Raw genomic sequence first — 23,720 nt, forward strand, 5'->3', positions numbered from 1 at the left:
TTTAAAAAGTACCCTAGACAATATAAAAAATTAGCATTTGTTTTGAATTTTCACTGGCGTTAAGCTTTAAAGTATTACTAAAGGCTATAAAAATTAAAATAACGTTATAATTACTTGTTCTGTGCAATAGTATAGCACATAGCAGCCCAATCCTCCTCTTCTGTGGTCCCCTGCTGGTGCTGTCTGCTCCTCCTCTGTGTTTGTCCACATAGCAAGTGCTTGCTATGGGGGCAAATGTGTGGGTCACTTCTGAGCCTGGGTATGTGTGTCTATAAACACACACAGTACAGCTCTGGCTCCGCCTTCCCACTCCCTTGACACAGGAACTGATTAACAACAGTAGGAGCCAATGGCTCTCACTGCTGCCTGTATGCCAGTGAGGAGAGGGAGAGCAGCAATACTGCTCTCGGGGCCACAGTGCTGGATCGAGATCAGGCTCGAGTAAGTATTTAAAGGGGGGCTGGTTAGGAACTCATCTTGGAAGGTTTTTTACCTTAAAGTGGTTCAAAAGGTATAAAGTTTTTTATCTTAATACATTCTATGCAATAAGATAATAAGCATTCTGTGTGCAGCAGCCCCCCTAATTCCCCTAATACCTTCCTGAGCCCCATATTGATCCAGTGATGTTGCTCGAGAGCCTCGGCTGTCCAGGACTCTCCCTCCCGATTGGTGCCATTGGCTTCCGCTGCTGTCAAAGTCAGTGAGCCAATGAGGAGAGAGAGGGGGCAGGGCCGAGCCACGGGTCCATGTCTGAATAGACACACAGAGCAGTGGCTCGGCTCGAGTTCCCCCCAGCAAGCAGGCACTCGGCAGAAGGGAGGGGCCAGGAGCGCTGGCGGAGGACCAAAGCAAAGGAGGATCGGGGCTGCTCTGTGCAAAAGCATTACACAGAGCAGGTAAGTATAACATGTTTATTATTTTTAAACTATAAAAAAAAAAGACTTTAATATCACTTCAATGCAGAGAATGAATTAAAATAATAATGAATCTTTAGCCTGTAGAACTGTATCAATCTTTTTGGCAAGTAAAATAGTTATTCATATTATTATTATTATTATATTTGTCTTATTATTTAATATAATATTATCTTTCTTAGTAAATATTATTATAAATCTTCTTATTAATATTATTATTATATTTTTCTTGGTAATAAGGATATCAATTTACTTATTAATTACTAAAGTTCTTATTAGCATCTCAGCTCTGTTTTTAGCCGTTTGTCTTCAAAGGTTCAGAAGATGGGTGCATAACAGTGACGGCTGGTGTTTTTTGTTGGGGGGGTGCAAGCAACCACCCCCCTCCAACCCCCCTTGGTAGCTCAAATCCCCCCTTTGCCTCCCGTTGTCTGCCAGTCCACCGGCACTTACCCATTTGAGGGGATCGACGGGCACACAGCATCTGGGATCGGCGGGCAGACATCGGCGGGGGCACAGCGGTGGGGATCTGCGGGCACACAGCATCTGGGATCGGCGGGGGCACAGCAGTGGGGATCGGCGAGCACATCGGGCAGGGGATCAGGCTGCGGTAGGCATCTGGCAGCATCTCATGTGTCCTCTTTTCTCTTCTGAGATTACGGCAGCTTCTGTGATGCGTCTCCTCCCCTCCTCCTAGGCATCCAATAGGATCGCCTGACCTTTCAGCCAGTCGGGAAATGGGTATCAGACCTGCTCTTCCTGATTAGCGGAGAGGCGATTCAGTGTTAAAAAACCGAATATTCATTTGCTTTTCTAACACACCTGGGTGGGCTCCGAGCGCTCTGCTCAGAGCTCCAAGCCTATTTTGAAGCCTATTGGAGCCTATGGCTCTAATTAGGTGCTTCAAAAAAACACCCCGCCGCTGTAATTCAGGCGCCTGGCATCCTGAAAGGGCCCAGACGCATGAATAGGGGGTGGCCGGGTCGGCCATGGATAGATTCATGCTATGCACCATATAGGGGGGTGGAGTAGATAGAGGGGGCAGCGCCCGTGCGCCCCTCAATGGACAGACTGCCCCTGGTGCATAAGCTTCCACAGCCATCAGGTTCTAATTGCCCATATTCTAGTACAGGTTAGATCAGGGGAGCTGAAATCACACAGCTTGACAAGAGACCCCCAACTTCTCTCCTACAATGTCACCTGATCACACGCACCCCTGGTGAAGACCAAAAAGCGAATTCGACAATACATACAGCAATGAGTCGGCGTTATCAGCGATCAGAAAACCAGGCCAGAGCAGTGTTGTGCAGCTGATGCTGGAGTGAGAGAATGTAGACAGGAAGTGGCTTAAAGAGGCAGGAGGAGATCAGCAGCACTGAGGATGAACAAAGGTAAAAATCTGTATTTTATGGGAGGAAAAGCCGTGGCAATTGTTTTATGATGCACAGTGCTATAAAAAAAAGAAATGTCTTCCAGCAAGGGTTTAGATCTTATTAAATGCTCATTTATAACAGCCAACAGGGAATCCTGCAGCTGTATCTCTATACAACAGGCGGGGTCAAGAGGCTCGGCCGCTGCTTACCCAAATGTTGGAATGAGGAGGATGATGAATCAGATTTAACCGTGGAATGATAGCTGGAGATAGACGTTGCAGAACCAAGTTTAGGCTGGACATACACTTTAAAGCTGAAGTATAATCTGCCTTCCTTCCCCGGTTCCTCCTTTCCCCTTCTTCAACATAATAATGACATTTTTAAATAAAACTTTCATGTTTTTTTTTGTTTTTTTTATTCATTGTTATTTTTTTTAATAATTTTTTTTTTTTTAATTAATTATTTTGGTCCCAGTGCTGTTGTTCAAAGGCTGTAGTTTACCCGCTTGCCTACTGGGCACGTTCACCCACTTCCTGCCCAGGCCAATTTTTAGCTTTTGGCGCTGTTGCACTTTGAATAACAATTGCGCTGTCATACAACACTGTACCCATATGTCATTTTTATCTTTTTTTTACAGATAGAGCTTTGTTTTGGTGGTATTTAATCACCGCTGATTAAAAAACACCATTATTTTTTGGTAAACAAACAAAAAAAGGGCAAATTATTATTATTATTATATATATTTTTTTATGTTAAAAATGTTATAAAATTTAGCAAATAAGTAATTGTTCCTATTTATTGAAGTGCACTGATGAGGCTGCACTAAAGAGCACTGATAGGCTGCACTGATGGGCACTGATAGGTACTGATAGGCTGCACTGATAAGGGGGCACTAATAGGTACTAATAGGCTGCACTGATAAGGGGGCACTGATGGCCACTAATGAGGTGGCACGAATGAGGCAGCACTGATGAGGCTGCACTGATAGGTGGCACTGCACTGATAGGCACTGATAGGTGACACTGATGGGCAATGATTGGCACTGATAGGCAGCACCGATAGGTGACACTGACTTTAGTGGGTGGAGGAGGAAAACCCTCAGCTACACATTCATGCAGCCTCAGCCAATCCCTGGCAGGAAGAACGGCCAGTAGGGGGACTGAGGGGTGTATAAATAGGCAGGGACCTCGAACAGCAGGGCCTTGTTCCTATGGCATACCTCACAACTTTTTGAGATGGGAACAAGGGAGAATTATCAAATAAAATGTTAAATCCACAAGAATTTTTTTTTATTAAATTATTATTTTAGGCCTGAAAATACCAGGACAGTACAAATAACCCGCAAATAACCCCTTTTTGAAAAGTAAAGTAGATAGTCCAAGGCATAGTAAGAGGCATTAAGTGTTTATTGAAGTTGTATTTTTTTGTCACAATCTATTGGAAAATAAAGAAAATAAAAAATGTTTTTTGCACAATTGTTTTTTTTTTTTTTTACACACCAGTGCAGTTGGTGTGGCGGTGATCAGGGATACTGACTGGTGACAGTATGTAAAAAATTTTTTTTTTGTATGCAGCCACTCGTGCCATCAAATGCAGCCACTTGTGCTCATCATATGCAGCCACATGTGCCCGTCAAATGCAGCCACGTGTGCCCAGTATATGCAGCCACTTGTGCCCATCACATGCAGCCACTTGTGCCCATCACATGCAGCCACTTGTGCCCATCAAATGCAGCCACTTGTGCCCAGTATATGCAGCCACTTGTGCCCAGTTTATGCCGCCACTTGTGCCCGTCAGATACAGCCACTTGTGCCCAGTTTATGCAGCTACTGTGCCCACTGATCCCCCCCCCCCCCACTCGTGGGGCTTGCGGCTCTGGCAGCCCCTCAACCCCTCCCCTCCCCTGCCTGTCTGACGCCCTGCCTCCTGATTGGCAGGGAGGAAGGTTAGTGTGAAAATAGCAAAAATTTATTCGCTATCATCACACAATTGGGTGGGTTTAGAGCACACTCTCTGCCTCTGGCAGGTGCTTCAAAATGTACCACCCCCTCCCACCCCCACCATAGGAATTCATGTGTCCGGCGTCCTGAAAAGGGCTACTTGCACAGATGAGGGGGGGGGGGGGGCGGCGCTTGTGTGCCCACAATGCATGGGCCGCCACTGGTCCTGCTGTACTTTGGTTGATTGCTACTGATCACTCACTGTGTTCATTCATAACTGAAGGATAGTAAACTGTGTCTACTATGCTTCTGTTTGTGAATGAACAGGAGCTTCTGTACAAAGCACTTCCTGTTCATTTATATGCAGTACAGCTGAAGCTGCCAAAACAGGGATGGAGGAATCTCCGGTAAGCCACTCTGGTCCAGTTAAGTGATTCTGTAGCTCTGTATAAGGGAGTGCTCAACACTAGCTGTGAATTTCGGGAGCCTTGATGTCACCCATAGGCCCCCATGGCCCAGCAGTTGTTGGCACTTCCTCCTCTTCAGCCAGTCTTGTAAGTAACACACCATTGTCACCTTGCATATCCAGACTGGTGTCATTCCTATTTCCTGTCTCAGCTCTGTGACTTCCTGTGTCACCTCCATGCTCACTGTACAAGAAATCCTTGCCATGACATTGCTGATGTGCTGGTGACACAGGAACACCTGAAGGTGTGTTAGGAAATAGTTAGGAAATAGTGGTGTGACCTTCCTGGCTATGCAGGGTGGCAGAGGGTAATTTTTTTACTTAAAGTCTATTTAAATCGTAAGACCCCATTCACCCCTAGGGAGCAGCGGATATCAGCAGTGACATGTCCGCTGACACCCACCGCTATCCGGTCTGATCCTGTCCGTGAAATCCAGACGGATGAATCGGATCAGATAGGATCGGATGAGAACGGACAATCAGTCCGTTTTCATCTGATCTCCCCATAGAGAACAGCGGGGCTCTGACCTGTCATCCGCCTGCTCAGCAGCGATCAGCGGATCTATCCCCCACTGAGCAAAGCTGCGTCCGTACACAGAAATGCCTGTGTGAAAGAGCCCTTACAGTGAACTTCTCTTATTTGCTTCAGTTTTGTTTTATAGGAAGAATTTTGTTTTATCATTTTAACAAGTGCAAAAAAACTGTCCTATGTCCTGTGCACACTTCCTGTGTAGTCTCAGAGAGCCTATTTAGCCCTCCTAGGTCTCATCTTAGAGAATGACTGCACTTTAGTTTGTAGAGTTCTGAGAGTGGAAGTGGTTTAATAGTTTAGTAAAAGGCAACTGGGCAGGGCTGACAACACTCATTCCATAAAAAATGTGTTGTCACCCCACAATAGGGCTTAAAGTGTTACTAAACCCACAACAGTAAAAATCAGTCTGTATATGTAGTAAAGCATGCTTTTTATACTCACTGTGGAACTTAAGGGGTTATTCCTCTGCATTGTGTAAAAAGGCTGTTTGATCCTGTATGCACATATTCCTCCCCTCCTGCACTGCCTATCTGGGGAAGGCCAGCTAACACAGGCAGGGTAGCCCACCTGCACATGCTCAGTTGTGTATTTTATGCTGGAGAGACGATGTACTTGTTCTCAGAGCTAGCCGGGTCACATGATATTGACATCACACATGTAGGCGTGTATACAGGCTGTAGTGGAAATCTCCTCCTACCTGAGCTCCCAGCACTGGAGAAACTGTGCAGTCAATCACTGACCGTGGTATACAGATCATACAAAAAGGTACATAGTGGTAGTATTTTAATGTAAAAATAAGATGTACAGTGGTGTGAAAAAGTGTTTGCCCCCTTCCTCATTTCCTGTTCCTTTGCATGTTTGTCACACTTAAGTGTTTTGGAACATCAAACCAATTTAAACAATAGTCAAGGACAACACAAGTAAACACAAAATGCAATTTGTAAATGAAGGTGTTTATTATTAAAGGTGAAAAAAAATCCAAACCATCATGGCCCTGTGTGAAAAAGTGATTGCCCCCCCCTGTTAAAACATACTATAACTGTGGTTGTCCACACCTGAGTTCAATTTCTCCAGCCACACCCAGGCCTGATTATTGCCACACCTGTTCACAATCAAGGCATCACTTAAATAGGAGCTGCTTGACACAGTAAGGTCCACCAGAAGATCCTTAAAAGCTACACATCATGCCGAGACCCAAAGAAATTCAGGAACAATTGACAAAGAAAGTAATTGAGATCTATCCGTCTGGAAAGGGTTATAAAGCCATTTCCAAAGCTTTGGGAATCCAGCGAACCACAGTGAGAGCCATTATCCACAAATGGCGAAGACATGGAACAGTGGTGAACCTTCCCAGGAGTGGCCGGCCGCCCAAAATTACCCCAAGAGCGCAGCGACGACTCATCCAAGAGGTCACAAAAGACCCCACAACAACGTCCAAGGAACTGCAGGCCTCACTTGCCTCAGTTAAGGTCAGCGTTCATGCCTCCACCATCAGGAAAAGACTGGGCAAAAATGGCCTGCATGGCAGAGTTCCAAGGAGAAAACCACTGCTGAGCAAAAAGAACATCAAAGCTCGTCTCAATTTCTCCACAACACATCTTGATGATCCCCAAGACTTTTGGGACAACATTCTGTGGACCGATGAGACAAAAGTGGAACTCTTTGGAAGGTGTGTGTCCAAGTATATCTGGCGTAGAAGGAACACTGCATTTCAGAAAAAGAACATTATACCAACAGTAAAATATGGTGGTGGTAGTGTGATGGTCTGGGGCTGTTTTGCTGCTTCAGGACCTGGAAGACTTGCCGTGATAAAAGGAACTATGAATTCTGCTGTCTACCAAGAGATCCTGAAGGAGAATGTCTGACCATCTGTTCGTGTACTCAAGCTGAAACGAACTTGGGTTCTGCAGCAGGACAATGATCCTAAACACACCAGCAAGTCCACCACCGAATGGCTGAAGAAAAACAAAATGAAGACTTTGGAGTGGCCTAGCCAAAGTCCTGACGTGAATCCTATTGAGATGTTGTGGTATGACCTTAAAAAGGCCGTTCATGCTCGAAAACCCTCTAATGTAACTGAATTAGGACAATTCTGCAAAGATGAGTGGGCCAAAATTCCTCCAGGACGCTGTAAAAGCCTCATTGCACGTTATCGCAAACGATTGGTTGCAGTTGTTGCTGCTAAGGGTGGCCCAACCAGTTATTAGGTTTAGGGGGCAATCACTTTTTCACACAGGGCCATGATGGTTTGGATTTTTTTTCACCTTTAATAATAAACACCTTCATTTACAAATTGCATTTTGTGTTTACTTGTGTTGTCCTTGACTATTGTTTAAATTGGTTTGATGTTCCGAAACACTTAAGTGTGACAAACATGCAAAGGAACAGGAAATGAGGAAGGGGGCAAACACTTTTTCACACCACTGTATAAGCTGTGGGAACTGTGGGGGATGAACTATTTTCATATTACTGGGTTTAGTAACACTTTAAAATGGTTCTAAAGGCTGAAGTTTTTTTACCTTCATGCATTCTAGGTAAAATCCCCCTCCCCATCCTTATCTGAGCTCTCTCTGATCCATCGCTGTCCTCTATAGCTTCGGCTGTCCCAGGACTCTCCCGCCTCATGAGCTGAGACAGCAGTGGGAGCTCATTGGCTCCCACTGCTGTCAATCACAGCCAGTAAACCAATGAGGAGAGATCGCTGTGGGGCAGAGCCACAGATCTGTCTTATGGACACAAAGAGCAGCGGCTCGCAAGTGAGCATGCAGGGGTGCCCCCAGGGCAAATGACTTTCTCTGGGGGCACTGCTCAAGGGGGAGGAGCCTGGAGTGCAGTCCGGGGAGCCAAAAAGAAGAGGATCTGGGCTGCTCTGTGCAAAACCACTACACAGAACAGGTTAAGCCGCGTACACACGGGCGGACTGTATGGTCAACTTAGTCCGTCAGACAATCCGACAGACAGTCCGTCCTACTTTCGAATGAACGGACTTGACCACACACGGATGCAAAACAGTCCGTCGAAAGCTTGCGCGATGACGTGTACAGCACGTACGACGGGACTAGAAATAGGAAGTCCAATACACAGCAATGCACCCTTCCGCCGTGTAAATCCTTTCTGAGCATGCGCCATACTTAGTCCGTCCAACTAGCCTACTCACGAGCGGATTGTCCGCTGAAACCAAAGTCTGACGGACAATATTACGGAAATTCCGAAATACTTAGTCCGCCAGACTGCACGCTGAAAAAGTCCGCTGAAGCCCACACATGAGCGGACTGTCCGCTGAAATGTGTTTCAACGGACTAAGTTGGCCAGACAGTCCGCCCGTGTGTACGCGGCTTAAGTATAACATGTTTGTTATTTACAAAAAAAACAAAAACAAAGCTTTAATACCACATTAATGGTAGCCATACACTCTTCAATAAATGATCAATTCATTTTCTGATGGGAATAATTGATCTATAGCTAAAAGCCACATGCAGGAAAGTGGATTTTGAGTGACAGTTACAATGCAATCATTAACTACGAATTATACATCATTGATCACATCTTTATTTCCACTATATAATCTTATAATCTGTTTGAAATATGATCATATTCAATAAACAAGGAATCTGAGTGCTGCCAACCAATCAGAAGGGAAGTTATGGCTATTCAATATTTTTTTCAGATATGATTGAATCACAGATTGATTAACCACTTCAATACAGGGCATTTTCACCCCCTTCCTGCCCAGGCCAATTTTCAGTTTTCGGCGCTGTCGCACTTTGAATGACAATTGTGCGGTCATGCAACACTGTACACATAAGACATTTTTATCATTATTTCCCCACAAACAGAGCTTTCCTTTGGTGGTATTTGATCATCTCTGTGGTTTTTATTTTTTGCGCTATAAACAAAAGAAGAGCAACAATTTTGAAAAAAACAATATTTTTTTACTATAATAAATATCCCAATTTCTTTTTTTTTTTTAATTTTCCTCAGTTTAGGCCGATTTGTACTCTTCTACATATTTTTGGTAAAAAACATTGCAATAAGCATATATTGATTAGTTTGCGCAAAAGTTATAGTGTCTACAATATTAGGGATAGTTTTATGGCATTATTTTTTTTTTTTTACTAGTAATGGCAGCGATCTGCAGTTTTTATCATGACTGCGACATTGCGGCGAACATATCGGACACTTTTGACACCATTTTGGGACCATTGACATTTATACAGCGATCAGTGCTATAAAAATGCATTGATTACTGTATAAATGTCACTGGCAGGGAAGGGGTTAACATTAGGGGCGATCAAGGGGTTAACTGTGTTACCTAGGGAGTGATTCTAACTGTAGGGGGAGGGAATTCCCAAGGGGGGGGGAACCGATTGGTGTTCCTCTGTACTGGGAACGCATGATCGGTCTCTTCTTACCTGACAGGACTTTGCCCAAAAAATACTTTTTAAAGCTGAAATCCATTCCAGCTTAATCTGTTTTTATTTGATAGAGTGATGAAGGGTTAGAAAGGCTAGCAAGTTTTTGTTCCTTCATCACAGGGAAGATTTATTGCCACTTTCTATCACTTTGATGGGTATCACAAAGACAGGAAGTGATGAAAAAACAACAAATGAATGGGTAAGGGTTGGAATGTCTGTCAGGTGTTTATTGCCAATTTACATGGAAAGCTATGTAATCAAGGCAGACTGCTGTTCTGTGACAAGGGAAGGCAGTGATTTTGTGTTTCTGCTAAGCAGGAACATGGATCTCTGTCTTCCCACAGTCCAAGCAGCTCCCATACAGTTAGAAAGCACTCCCAGGGAACACAGTTAACCCTTTGATCACCCCTGATGTTCACCCCTTCCCTGCCAGTGTCATTAGTACAGTGACAGTGCATATTTTTTAGCACTGTATTAGTGTCGCTGGTCCCCAAAAAGTGTCAAAAGTGTCAGTTAGGTGTCCGATTTGTCTGCCGCAATATCGCAGTCCCACGTTAAGTCGCAGATCACCACCATTACTAGTAAAAAAAAAAAAAGAATGAAAAAAAAATATTCCACAGTTTGTAGACACTATAACTTTTGCACAAACCAATACTTTTTTTTTTTTCACCAACGATATGTAGCAGAATATATATTGGCCTAAATTGATGAAGACATTAGATTTTTTTAACTTTTTTGTTTTTGGATATGTTTTATATCAGAAAATATAAATGTTTTTGTTTTTTTCAAAATCGTTGGTCTTTTTTTGTTTATAGCGCAAAAAAAACAAAACAAAAAACGCAGAGGTGATCAAATACCACCAAAAGAAAGCTCTATTTGTGGGAAAAAAGGACATACATTTTATTTGGGTTCAGCGTCGCACGACTGCACAATTGTCAGTTACACATATATGTTCACTAGATTGGGTTACATAAAGCAACAAGACAGTGTACAGTATTTTTACACATTAGTAACAAGTCCTACCTTGACAAACAGGGATATGTCGTGTTCCTGGGAAAGGTCATTGCTCTCCAGGGGAGTTTCTGGGCCACTCGAAGGACCAGTTCCATTTTCCCTAATCACATCTCCCATGGCTGTGTCTTGTCCGGCATCAGGACCCTCTGGCTGGTCCTCCTTTTCTGGAAGAACCGGTGTTGGGGTTTCCTCGGTTCCAGCAGCCCCCCCTAAAGGAGCTTCTTCAAGTCCTTGTGCCACTTCAGCCTCTTCTGTTAGGACAATGTTGTCCTGTTCTGGGGGGCTATCTGCTGGTACTGTGGTGTCCAATGTATTATCAGGTCCATCAAGTGGGACATCTCCCACGGTTCCTGGTTCCTCTGTATATCCTGCCTGGGGACCCAGATCTGTTTTCTCCTCTTCGCTGGCCGCCTGGGATGCTTCCTCATTAGTCACAGTTTCCATAACTTCCTGATCTTCTGTAACAGTCCCTGTCTCTTCTGTATTTGTATCAGCTTCTACCTGTTCTGTAGGTTCTTCCTCAGCCTCCTGCTGCTCCTCATCTTTATTTCCTCCCTCTGCATCTTCAGCTTTCTGTTCCTTCTCCTCTTCTTCTTCTTCATCACTGCTGGATGTCCCTTCACTGCTCCCACTACTCTCACTGCTTTCTTCTTTGTCTTCTTGTACTGCACCACTGTCCTCAGCACTGACATTCCCAGCACCGGTGTCACCATGGTCAGATTCTGCAGGTTCCTCAATAATTTCCAACTCTACCTGAGCTGGACTTACAATGTCCTGAATCTCAGCTGGACCTTCCTCTACTGCCACAGCTGTGCCCGCTTCACCCTCTTCTAACGTGGGGTTCACCCCTTCATCCTCTGTGGGGGTCACAACCTCCTCCTTTGGCCCTGCATCCTCCTCTACTGTTGTTGTCATGGCTTCCTCCACTATGGGGGTCACAGCTTTCACTACTGTGGGAAGCACTGCTTCCTCTATTATGGGTATCACAGATTCCCCCTCTGCGGGGGTTACAGCCTCCTCCACTACAGGGGTTACATCCTCCTCCACTATGGGGGTTACAGCCTGTCCCTTCTCTGATGCACCTTTCTCCACTGTGGGGGAAACCACTTCTTCTACTGTGGTATCCTCGTTTTCCACTGCAGGGGCCACACTCTCCTCTGTTACTCCCACACCCTCCACTGAGGGGGCCACACTCTCCTCTGTTACCCCTGTACCCTCCACTGAGGGGGCCACACTCTCCTCTGTTACCCCTGCACCCTCCACTGCGGGGGCCACACTCTCCTCTGTTACCCCTGCACCCTCCACTGCGGGGGCCACACTCTCCTCTGTTACCCCTGCACCCTCCACTGCGGGAATCACACTCTCCTCTGTTGTCCCTGCACACTCCACTATGGATGTCACAGTCTCCCCTGCCCCTGAACTCTCCTCTGTGGCAGTCACACTTACCTCTGTTGCCCCTGCACTCTCCACTATGGGAGTCACACTGTCCTCTGCCCCTGCACCTTCTACTGTGGTTGTCACCCTCTCCTCTATTGCCCCTGCACTCTCCACTGTGGGGTTTACACTCTCCTCTGCTGCGCTTGCACTATCTATTGGGGGAGTTGCACTGTCCCCTGCCCCTGTACCCTCCACTGTGGGGGTCACACTCTCCTCTGCCCCTGAACCTTCAACTGAGCGGGCCAGACTCTCCTTTCCCATGGCACCCTCCCCTGCTAGGGTCACACTTTCCTCTGTTGCTCCTGCACCCTCCAAGGAAGGAGTTACACTCTCCTCTGCCCCTACAACCTCCACTGCGGGGGTTGCACTCTCCTCCATCCCTACACCATCAACTGCAGGGGTCACACTCTCCTCTGTCCCTGCACCCTCCACTGTGGGGGTCACACTCTCCTCTGTCCCTACACTCGCCACTGTGGGGGTCACACTCTCCCCTGCCCCTGCACCTTCCACTGTGGGGGTCACACTCTCCTCTGCCCCTGCACCCTCCACTGTGGGGGTCACACTCTCATCTGCCCCTACACCCTCCCCTGTGGGGGTCACACTCTCCTCTGCCCCTACACCCTCCCCTGCGGGGGTCACACTCTCCTCTGCCCCTACACCCTCCCCTGTGGAGGTCACACTCTCATCTGCCCCTACACCCTCCCCTGTGGCGGTCTCCTCTGTCCCAGCCTGTACTTCTGCACCCTCGGTTTCTTGTCTGCTGACAATAGAACTGAGTGCGTCCCCTCCATTCAGCTGGCATGCACCTGTGTCATTGCTCCCTATGATAACTTCTGCAACTTGCCCTTTCCCTGCCTTCACTCCCTTTACCCCAGTGTGCTCTGCCAGTGCCGGCTGCTCACCTGCTGCTGCCTCTGCCATGCTTGTCCTGTGCCGCTCTCAGTCTAGTGGTGCCAGTGATCAGTGGGTGCAGTGGGCCAGCTGTCAGCCTCCCTTGGCTTCCTCTGTGACTATGGTGACCTGGATCAGTGCAGGATTAGTGCAGCCAACACTGTGTTCACAAATCCTCTAATAGTGTGAAGCTATGAGCGTCCCACTCCCCAAGCCTCCCTCCGCCCCACACCCTCCCACTGGCACCACAAGGCTCCGGGTCCCAAGAAGAATTACCTCTCACCTCTGCATTCTGCAGGTCACATTGCACTCATTAAAGGAAAGCTGCATGCATGGAGAATGCAGACTAGTAAATGAATAGTATGATCATCAGATGACTCAGAGCAAGAATTCAGATTAGGATATTATTTGTTGTTGTTGTCTGTGTCCCTGTTGGGTAGATTCACTCTCTCTACTTGTCCCAGTGAACATTTTCAAGTGATGGCAAATCCAAAATGTTACACTTGTCATCAAAACAGGGAAAGAACGGAAATCACCCTATGGGGACACTTGCTGTCAGTGACAACTGTCTAAGGTGAGGTTTAAATGGGCAGTAAAAACAGATGGTTAATTTGGTGTTTTTACCATCCACCATCCGCCCTCTTCCAATTGATTAGGATGGCTGCTCATGCCTCATGCCTGCAGCCGTAATGCTTAGCTTTTAAAGCGATTTAAAGCGGAGCTCCAATCCCCCCCCCCCCCCCCCCACCAAAAAAAATTAAAGTCAGCAGCTAAAAATACTGTAGCTGCTGACTTTTAATATTAGGACACTTACCTGTCTAGGGATACCACAATGTCGGCACCCCAGCCGATTTTCCGATCGGCTCTTGGGTGCAGCTGCCACCAATTGGGGATAAAACAAATCGGCAGTGAAGCCTTTTGGCTTCACAGCCGGTTCCCTACTGCACATACACGAAGCGCACTGCGTTTTCTAACTGGCCCAGTGGCAGGGGAAAGAGGAGGGGGGCCAAACTTCCTGCGGTGAGGTCCCCCAGAAGTGGGGATGGGTACCTGTCAAAAAAAGGTACCCGCTCTCCCCCAAAAGGTGGGGGGAGGTAGCAAACAAGCAGAACTTCCTATTTTGGGTGGAGCTCTGCTTTAATTTGGTCGGTGCCGTCTGTCAAACATGCCTGTTAAATTTAATAGGCTCTTGGATTGCAGTTGTTGCCATGATGGAACCACCAGGGTCGCAAGGTTGCACTTGCAACTGGATACTGGCGTTCCACCATTGTGTGTGTGTGGGGGGGGGGGGGGGCATGACGGAAAGAATATGTAAAAGGGTCGCTCTGCTGTGCATCCTAGAGGGTAGGGACTGATGTGAATGTACAATATATATGATAAGCGCTGCGTAAATTTGTGGCGCTATAAAACTACCTGAAATAAATAAGAAATAAATAATAATAAATAAAAAGTCCTGAAGTGGTTAACGAACATGTTACCGCAGTTCCCCAGCAGACTGGTATGTACCTGTGAAGTGCTGCACAGCATACAGAATCCAATCCAGCCATTGGGAGACAAATAAAATCTGAATTTGTATTCACCGGAATAACTAGGAAGAAAGATTTTACCAAGGTAACACATAACAAATGTGGAAATCAAATCTGTGTTACTTATTATGCTATTATTATCTGTGTATCACATATTTTCATTGTAATTCAATGGTCTGTAACCTGTATTCTGCTAGAGGCGTGTACTGCTTAACCACTGAAACGAAAAACCGGAGATTTCATCATTTTATGCTGTCAACATTACAGTCTATTGTAAATTAGAATTACGGTCAATGGACATTGATTTCTAAATTGTAAATACCAAGGCCTGTGGCAGCTGGTGGTTTTTTTTTGGGGGGGGGTGGCAAACAACTGCCAGCTACTTCCCCCTGTGCACAGCACTGTACGAACACCCCCCCCCCCCTTCACCAACCTCTGTCCTTACCGTAGATGCGGGCGGTGAGTGCAGTGGTTGGAGCTGCTATGGCCATCTCCCAGCGTGGTGGGCTCCAGTGTCCCCTCCTGGAGTCCTCTCCTCACTGCTCCTCCCGGTGTGAAGCATCCAATAGCATCACCTGAGGTTTTGGCCAATCAGGAAATGGGTTTCACACCTGCTTCCCGATTGGCCGAAGAAGGATCAGCGTTGCCACCGCAAATCTTCATTTGCTGTTGCAACACATCTGGGTGGGCTCAGGACGCATCCCCAGCGTCCCAAGCCCACGCTATTTTGAAGCCTATTAGAGCCTATGGCTCTAATCAGGTGCTTGAAAAATAAAAAACACAGCTGTAATTCATGCACCCATTGACCCAAAAGGGCCCGTGAATAGGGGGCGGCCACGATGGCCGTGGATAGATTTGTGCTATGCATGAATCTATCCACTGCATATAGGGGGTAGAGAGAGTAGGGGGTGCCTGGACGCCACTAATGGATGGGCCGCCATTGATCAAGGCCGGTTTCACACAGGCTTCAGCCTATATAAGAGCAGTGTGAACAGCAAGCTTTGGCAGAGCATGTGCAGTGCTTTCAGCAAGCTTTGTTGAAGCTCTTAAAGCACAATTCATCTCCAGTTTGTAAATGTTGAACGCAGATCCCAATAAGTGTGCAAATAGTCACTTTAAACAAGCTGTTAGCAGGGTTCAGGACATTTCCAAGCTTGTTGAAAGTCTGCTAATGCCTGCTAGCAGCTTGCTTAAAGTGGCAATCAACATTGTCATTAGGATCTGTGTTCAAGAGCCTCCCACTGATCTACATCTTCAGTGGGAGGAATAGTGCCCCATCATTGGTGCCAGTGGGAGGAATAGTGCCCCATCATTGGTGTCAGTGGGAGGAATAGTGCCCCATTGTTGGTGTATGTGGGAATAATAATGCCTCATTGTTGGTGTAAGTGGGAGGAATAATGCCCCATCATTGGTGTCAGTGGGAGGAATAGTATCCCATCACTGGTGTTAGTTGGTGGAAGTGTGGCCATCATTGGTATCAGTGGGATAGTGCTCCACTGTTGGTATCAGTGGGAGGAATAGTGCCCCATTGTTGATATAAGTAGAAGGAATAGTGCCCCATCATTGATGCAGTCGGAGGAATAGTGCCCCATCATCGTGTCAGTGGGAGGAATAGTGCCCCCTCATTGGTGTCAGTGGGAGGAATAGTGCCCCATCATTGATGCAGTGGGAGGAATAGTGCCCCATCATTGGTGTCAGTGGGAGGAATAGTGCCCCATTGTTGGTGTATGTGGGAATAATAGTGCCTCATTGTTGGTGTAAGTGAGAGGAATAATGCCCCATCATTGGTGTCAGTGGGAGGAATAGTATCCCATCACTGGTGTCAGTTGGTGGAAGTGTGGCCATCATTGGTATCAGTGGGATAGTGCTCCACTGTTGGTATCAGTGGGAGGAATAGTGCCCCATTGTTGATATAAATGGAAGGAATAGTGCCGCATCATTGGTGTCAGTGGGAGGAATAGTGCCCCATTGTTAATATAAATGGAAGGAATAGTGCCCCATCATTGGTATCAGTGGGAGGAATAGTGCCCCATTGTTGATATAAATGGAAGGAATAGTGCCCCATCATTGGTGTCAGTGGGAGGAATAGTGCCCCATTGTTGATATAAGTGGAAGGAATAGTGCCCCATTGTTGATATAAGTGGAAGGAATAGTGCCCCATCATTGGTGTCAGTGGGAGGAATAGTGCCCCATCACTGGTTTCAGTTGGTGGAAGTGTGGCCATCATTGGTATCAGTGGGATGGTGCTCCATTGTTGGTGTCGTGGCTAAAATGATGCCCTTATTGTTGGTGTCAGTCAGAGGAATAGTGCTCCAATGGCTGGATAAAGGCAAGCAAAGGGCCGCATTTCAGAAAGCACTTCTCTCAAAGACAACACACGCAGACACGCTATAGTGGCACAGGTCTCCCATACCCTCTTTTCCCCTGTAACTATTTTTATCCTAAAGAGAGAAACTATTAGTTCATGCGTGTAAATACCACATGACCCTGACCAATGGACTGACCATGCCTGTATTAAAAACTACAGAGACGCTATTCTTGTACAATGCAGATTATTAGGATAACCACCAATCACTACATACCAGACATTCTATCACTCAATAATTCCATACCATCAAATCTCACATAGCCCTAAATCTTTCTTTTAGCTTGTATCAGGAACTGAGGCCTATCTCGGATCATACCATGAGTCTGTTAGTTCCAGACAGCAAATTAACCATTGCACACTTCACAGTTCCATCTTGGGGTGAACACTCCCTTCTCATTAATTACAATAATTAGAGACTTACAGTGCCTTGAAAAAGTATTTATACCCCTTGACATGTTCCACATTTTGTCATGTTACAACTAAACACGTAAATGTATTTTATTTGGATTTTATGTGACAGACCAGCACAAAGTGGCACATAATTGTGAAGTGGAAGGAAACTGATAAATGTTTTTCAAAAATTTTTACAAATACATTTCTGAAAAGTGCGGCGTGCATTTGCATTCAGCCCCCTTTACTCTGATACCCCTAACTAAAATCCAGTGGAATCAATTGCCCTCAGAAGCCACCAATTTAGTAAATAGAGTACACCTGTGTGTAATTTAATCTCAGTATGAATACAGCTGTTCTGTGAAGCCCTCAGATGTTTGTTAGAGAACCATTGTGAACATTAAAGAACAAACAGCATCATGATGGGCAAGGAACACACCAAACAGGTCAAGGATAAAGGTGAGGAGACAGTTAAAGCAGGGTTAGGTTATAAAAAAATATCCCAAGCTTTGAAAATCCCACGGAGCACTGTTAAATCCATCATCTGAAAATGGAAAGAGTATGGCACATCTGCAAACCTACCAAGACATGGCCGTCCACCTAAACTGACAGGCCGGGCAAGGAGAGCATTAATCAGAGAAGCAGCCAAGAGGCCCATGGTAACTCTGGAGGAGCTTCAGAGATCCACAGCTCAGGTAAATCTGTCCACAGGGCAACTATTAGCTGTGCACTCCACAAATGGACTTTTATGGAAGAGTGGCAAGAAGAAAGCCATTGTTGAAAGAAAGTAAATAAGAAGTCCCGTTTGCAGTTTGTGAGAAGCCACGTGGGGGACACAGCAAACATGTGGAAGAAGGTGGTCTGGTCAGATGAGACCGAAATTGAACTTTTTGGCCTAAAAGGAAAATGCTATGCGTGGTGGAAAACTTACACTACACATCACCCTGAACACACCACCCCCACCATAAAACATGGTGGTGGCAGCATCATGTTGTGGGGATACTTTTCTTCAGCAGGGACAGGGAAGCTGGTCAGAGTTGATGGAAAGATGGATGGCGCCAAATACAGGACAATCTTAGAAGAATCCTGTTAGAGTCTGCAAAAGACTTGAGATTGGGCAGAGGTTCATCTTCCAGCAGGACAACGACCCTAATGCCCCGTACACACGAGAGGACTTATGTCCGACAGACTTCCAAAGGAGTTCCGCCGGAGTTCCGCCGGAGTTCCGCCGGAGTTCCGCCGGAGTTCTGACAGACTTTTCGGCCGAACGGACTTGGCCACACACGATCACACTAAACTCCGACGGATTCGAACGTGATGACGTACGACCCGACTCGAATAAGGAAGTTCATAGCCAGTAGCCAATAGCTGCCCTAGCGTCGGTTTTAGTCAGTCGGAGTAGCATACACACGAGCGGAGTTTTCGAAGGGGACCGGGTCCGGCGGAGTTCCTTCGGGAAAATTTGAAGCATGTTCCATATTCTAAAGTCCGTCAGACTTTGGTGAATCAAAAGTCCGTTGCAGCCCACACACGATCGGATAGTCTGACGGACTCGGTCCTTCGGACTTTGGATGTTGAAAAGTCCGCTCGTGTGTACGCGGCATAAGAGGTCCCTTCTTCCGCTGACCACCAGTGTGCCACCAATCTATTTTTATCACCAATGTAAGGTGGTCTTATTTAAGGATAAATACTCTTTACTGATCAACAATGTAAGGGGCACTTTTCTACTGATAACCAAGATAAAACAATATTTTTTACACTTGTCACCAAAGTATATGGCCCCGAGTAAAAGTGAAAATGGGAGGAGGGCCAGCATGACGGGGTTGGGCAGTGAGGCAATAGGGGTGAATAGGGGTATTTCACTCCTGTAGATCTGGATACGGCTTTGGTTGCCTCTCTTAGTGCTGGCGTGGGAGTGGCAGTGTTGCCTGGTCTGCAATCGCCAGAAACAGCTGGGGTGAGTTCAGCAGCTCCTATGTCCGAAGTCACTACATCTGGTAAGGGCATCACCGGGTTGGCTGGGGTGTGTTTGGTGGATTACGCAAAATGCGAAGTGTATGTGCGTTTCGAGGGACCTTTGGGTGCTCGTTCGAAGACAGAGGTGAGCGTATATAGAAAGGGTATGAGTATGAGTATGTGGAGATATTTTCTTTGTTGCTGTTGGAGAAGTTTAACTTGGACAAAGTTAAACCAGATGAGAGTAATGCCGTGTACACACGATCGGAATTTTGGTCGGAAAAAGCTCTGATGGTTTTCCCGACGGAATTCCGACAGGATTTCGCTCAAGCTGTCTTTCATACACACGGTCACACTAAATTCCGACTGGCAAGAACGCGGTGACGTACAACACGTACGGCGGGAGACTAGAAAAGGGAAGTTCAATACCCAGTAGCCAACAGCATCCATCTTGTAGTTGAATCTGAGCATGTGTGAGTTTTTGCGCATCGGAATTTAATACACACGATCGGAATTTCCGATAGAAAGTTTTTCCGTCGGAAAAATTGAGAACATGCTCTCAAATTTTTGCTGGCGGGAATTCAGCCAGCTAAATTCCAATGGAGCATATACACGGTCGCATTTTCCGATGAAAAGCTCTCATCTGTCTTTTGCTGGCCGAAATACCGATCGTGTGCACGCGGCATAAGAGAGGAAGAAGAAAGGCAGCGGTATTTATTGATTCCGGTTCGTGAACGTACAGGGAACAGTTTTTTTTGGAGGGTTTTAGCATACACAGTCATTTGTGGATCGCTCCACCAATAGCCAAAACTTGCTGTCATCTAGTTTGCATCTGGAGGTTATTATGGATTATTTAAGGAAGTTCCTTTGGGTCGCATGGCTGGCCCCTTTGGTTCGCCGCCATTGCCCAATCTAGTTGTTTCTCTGTTGGGTGTAGAAGTACCCAAAAAGGAGCCAAATAAGTTTTGGCTTATTCATCACCTCTCTTATCCTAGGGGTGGGTCAGTCAATGACTCAATTCACCCAGATCTTTGTAAGGTGTCCTATACTTCTTTCGATACGGCTGTATCGTGGGTGCGCCGGTATAGTCAGGGTTCATTGTTGGCAAAGACTTATATTGAGACAGCCTTTCATTTGTTAGCTGTGCATCCTGGTTGTTGTCACTTGCTAGGCTGTCATTGATACTTGTTTACCGATGAGTTGTGACATTTCTTGTTCGCTGTTCAAAAAGTTCAATTCTTTTTTGGAATGGGCGGTTCGGGGTGTTTCGAACCTAGCTTCAGTTATCCATTATTTGGACGATTTCTGTATAGGTCCTGAGGACAGTACTATATGTGCTTCCCTGTTGTCTACGGTCCAGGGGTCATACGGGCATACTTCCGGGGTCAGTGGAGTGCTGGGTGTTGGCCATTGGAATGGAAGGAGGTTGGTTTGCTGCGTAATTTTGGAAACAATTGTTTCCCATTGTGTTGTCGGTGGAGTTGTGGGGTCCCGAATTTAGGAACAAAGGTGTTAGGTTTCATTGTAACAATCTGGGGGTGGTACAGGCCATTAATAGTGTTACGGCTTCTTCTCCTGCTTACTTCTTCTTCTCCTGCTGTTGTTCGCTTGCTTTGCCACCTGGTTCCTGCTTGCTTATGTCTTAATTGTTTTGTGTGTGCTGTGCATGTCCCGGGAATTGATAACTCAATGGTCAATGCTTTGTCTCATTTCCAGTGGGACAGATTCCGTCGTCTGGCACCAGAAGCAGAGCAGCGCAGGATTCCATGCCCCTAACGACTGTGGAACATTGCATTGCCACTTCCCAGTTCCTAATTTGTAATTCAGTATCTGCACCTACTTGGACTTTGTACAGCAGGGTATGGCAGGAATGGAGGGACCTAGTGAGTGAAGTCGGGGGTGCTATCGGGATAAGGATGGGTTATGCGTTTTACTTTATTTTATTGACAGGAATTTTGAATGCAGTGTTTCTGTCTCTTCTATGTCTCAGAAGTTGGCTGGGCTGGCTTTCATGTTTAAGTTGGCTGGTTTGGCACACTATGTGGGGTTAACGCAAGGGTCGCTCTGTAGCTGACTCTTTTTCAGTGCTGTGGTCGTTCAATTGGCTAGGGTTTATGAGTCTGAGTATCAGGTGGCTTTATTCGGGGCTGTCTTTGTGCTTGCCTTTTTTGGGGCCTTTCAAACTTGTCATCAGAGTAAATGGGGTGCAGGTGGTTTGGGGGTACAGGATGTGTGGTTATGGGACAATATTGTGGGTGTTTTTCTTCGGAAATTGAAAACTGATCAATTGGGGAGGGGCTCTAGAATTGAGTTGTGTACAGTCCCCTCTTCCCCGGTGTGCCCAGTTCAGGCAGTGGGAGTTTTTTATGGCCTTCAGCTCGATTTTTCGGGTGTTTACTTTGTACATGTGGATGTGACAGCTCTGTGTCAATTCTAGTTTAAGACTGTGTTTAAAAAATTTCTTCCGCCGGATTGAGTGGGGACAGCCATTTTTCTCATTCTTTCTGGACTGGGGCGGCTACGGAAGCGGTCAGATGAGGCTTAGATGACCAGGTGGTTCAGCGTATTGGGAGGTGTGAATCGGTCTATGTGCGCCCTCATTTATTGTAAGGTGGTGGAGTATGGGTGTTGGGAGATTTTTTTCTTTCTGTGGAATTCCTGATGTTCTTCCTCTATGTATGGTTGGTTTCTAATATGCTTGTTGTTTGTTTCTGGGGTTTTGTGTTTCTTGGGGTGTTGTGTTTCCCCTCCCCCTGTTCTTTTTCTTTCAGATTCAGAGACGTGCCTGGTATGGATCCTGGGTCACTCCTATGTTTATTGTGGGGCCAGGAGGGCTGAGGTTTGGCCAGAAGGTAGGCAGCTGGGTTGGGCTAGAGGAGAGGTTAGAGTTTGGTGTCTTTGGCTATGGTCCAGGGTCCTGCCTGAAATCCACCATTACGCTCAATTGGACCCCTGAAGTGGTTGTTTTGCATGTCGGGGGGTAATGACTTTGGCTTGTGATGCTCACGTGAGCTGGCAAGGAACATTAAATTAGATTTTTTAAGACTTCAGTCCTACTTTCTGAATACCATCTTTGTGTGGTTCGACATTGTGGCTCAGTCCGCTTGGCGTTTGGCTCATTCTGTTAAAAAAATCAACTGAGCTAGAATAAAGGTTAAGAAGGAGGTGGCAAAAAAATGTTGTGCTCAATGGGGGCCTGGCGATTCGTCATCGGGATGTTAAATTTAAAAGAGCGAACAAAAGTCCTGGATGGCTTAACTCCAATGTAAAAATGCATATAAAAGCAAAGGAGAAGGCCTTCAAAAAAATACAAGGCTGAGGGATCATCATCAGCATTCAGACTTTATAAAGAATGCAACAAGAAATGTAAGGGTGTAATTAGGACGGCTAAGATAGAACACGAAAGATGGAGAAGGTATTGAATTTATTCTTCTTCTCAGTCTTCACAAGGGAATCGGGGTGCTTCAATAACTAAAACTGCAGTGTTTATCCTTATGACACATCACAGGAAGCAACTCCATGGTAACTCCATGGCAACTCCAACAGAGGACAAATTTAAAATTAGACTTGGGAAACTTAACATTAATAAATCACCGGAACCAGATGGCTTGCACCCAAGGGTACTTAGGGAACTCAGTCAAGTAATTGCCAGACCATTGTTCCTAATTTTTACTGACAGTCTACTGACTGGAATGGTACCAGGTAATTAGAGAAAAGCCAATGTAACACCAATATTTAAAAAGGGCCCAAAATACATCCCTGGGAATTATAGACCAGTTAGCCTAACATCAATAGTGTGCAAGCTCTTGGAGGGGATGATAAGGGACTGTATACAAGATTTTAACCGCTAGCCACCTGCCGGCTGTCATATGATGGCCAGGCGGCACGGCTCTCATTCTGGAAGGGCGTCATATGACGTCCCTCCATTTAAACAGGGAATGCGCGCGATCGTACGTGTGCATCCCTGTTCCTTCGGTGGTGGCTTGTCATGGAGACACCGCTCGCCACCGAGGGGGGTGAACAGCCATTGGGCATGGCTGTTAACCACGTGATCGGCTGTGATAAAGTCACAGCCGATCACAGGTGGTACCACCCCACTTTGCATGGCGGATGCACTCGATCACGAGCACACTGGCGGCGTCGGTGGCGGCGTGTTCCCGGAAAAACACTGCTCGTCACCGACGCTGGTAAACAGCCATTGACCAGCGGCTGTTTACCACATGATCGGCTGTGATTCTTTCACAGCCGATCACTAAATGTCAACAAACCACGGGAAAGAGATGTTACCTGGTTCTCCTCCTCACACACCGATCGTGTGTGAGGAGGAGATTGCGGTAACATCTCGTTACCGCCTACAGTGTACACCAATCACATTGATTGCACCCCCCAATAAAGAGGACCTGTCAGCACCCATCAAAGTACTCAAGTACCTGTCTCAGTCCATCAGAGTACCCGAGTACCTGTCACAGTCCATATGAGTACCTGTCACAGTTCAACT

The 23,720-nt window shown here is 46.3% G+C and overlaps 1 protein-coding gene across 1 annotated transcript in view; it reads right to left on the reverse strand.

Moving 5' to 3' along the window:
* The window catches only part of CLIC6 (chloride intracellular channel 6), a 73,705-nt gene extending 60,523 nt beyond the window's left edge, over positions 1 to 13,182 (reverse strand). The window contains exon 1 of the mRNA XM_077479931.1: positions 10,664 to 13,182. Within this exon, the coding sequence (XP_077336057.1) occupies positions 10,664 to 13,012 (2,349 nt within the window). The 5' untranslated portion in view covers positions 13,013 to 13,182. The remainder of the gene's footprint in view (positions 1 to 10,663) is intronic.
* Positions 13,183 to 23,720: the final 10,538 nt, after the last annotated feature.

This window comes from Lithobates pipiens, unplaced genomic scaffold, assembly GCF_037356315.1.
Source record: "Lithobates pipiens isolate NorthernLeopardFrog02 unplaced genomic scaffold, aLitPip1_a1.2 Scaffold_16, whole genome shotgun sequence".
Taxonomy (NCBI): Eukaryota; Metazoa; Chordata; class Amphibia; order Anura; family Ranidae; genus Lithobates; species Lithobates pipiens.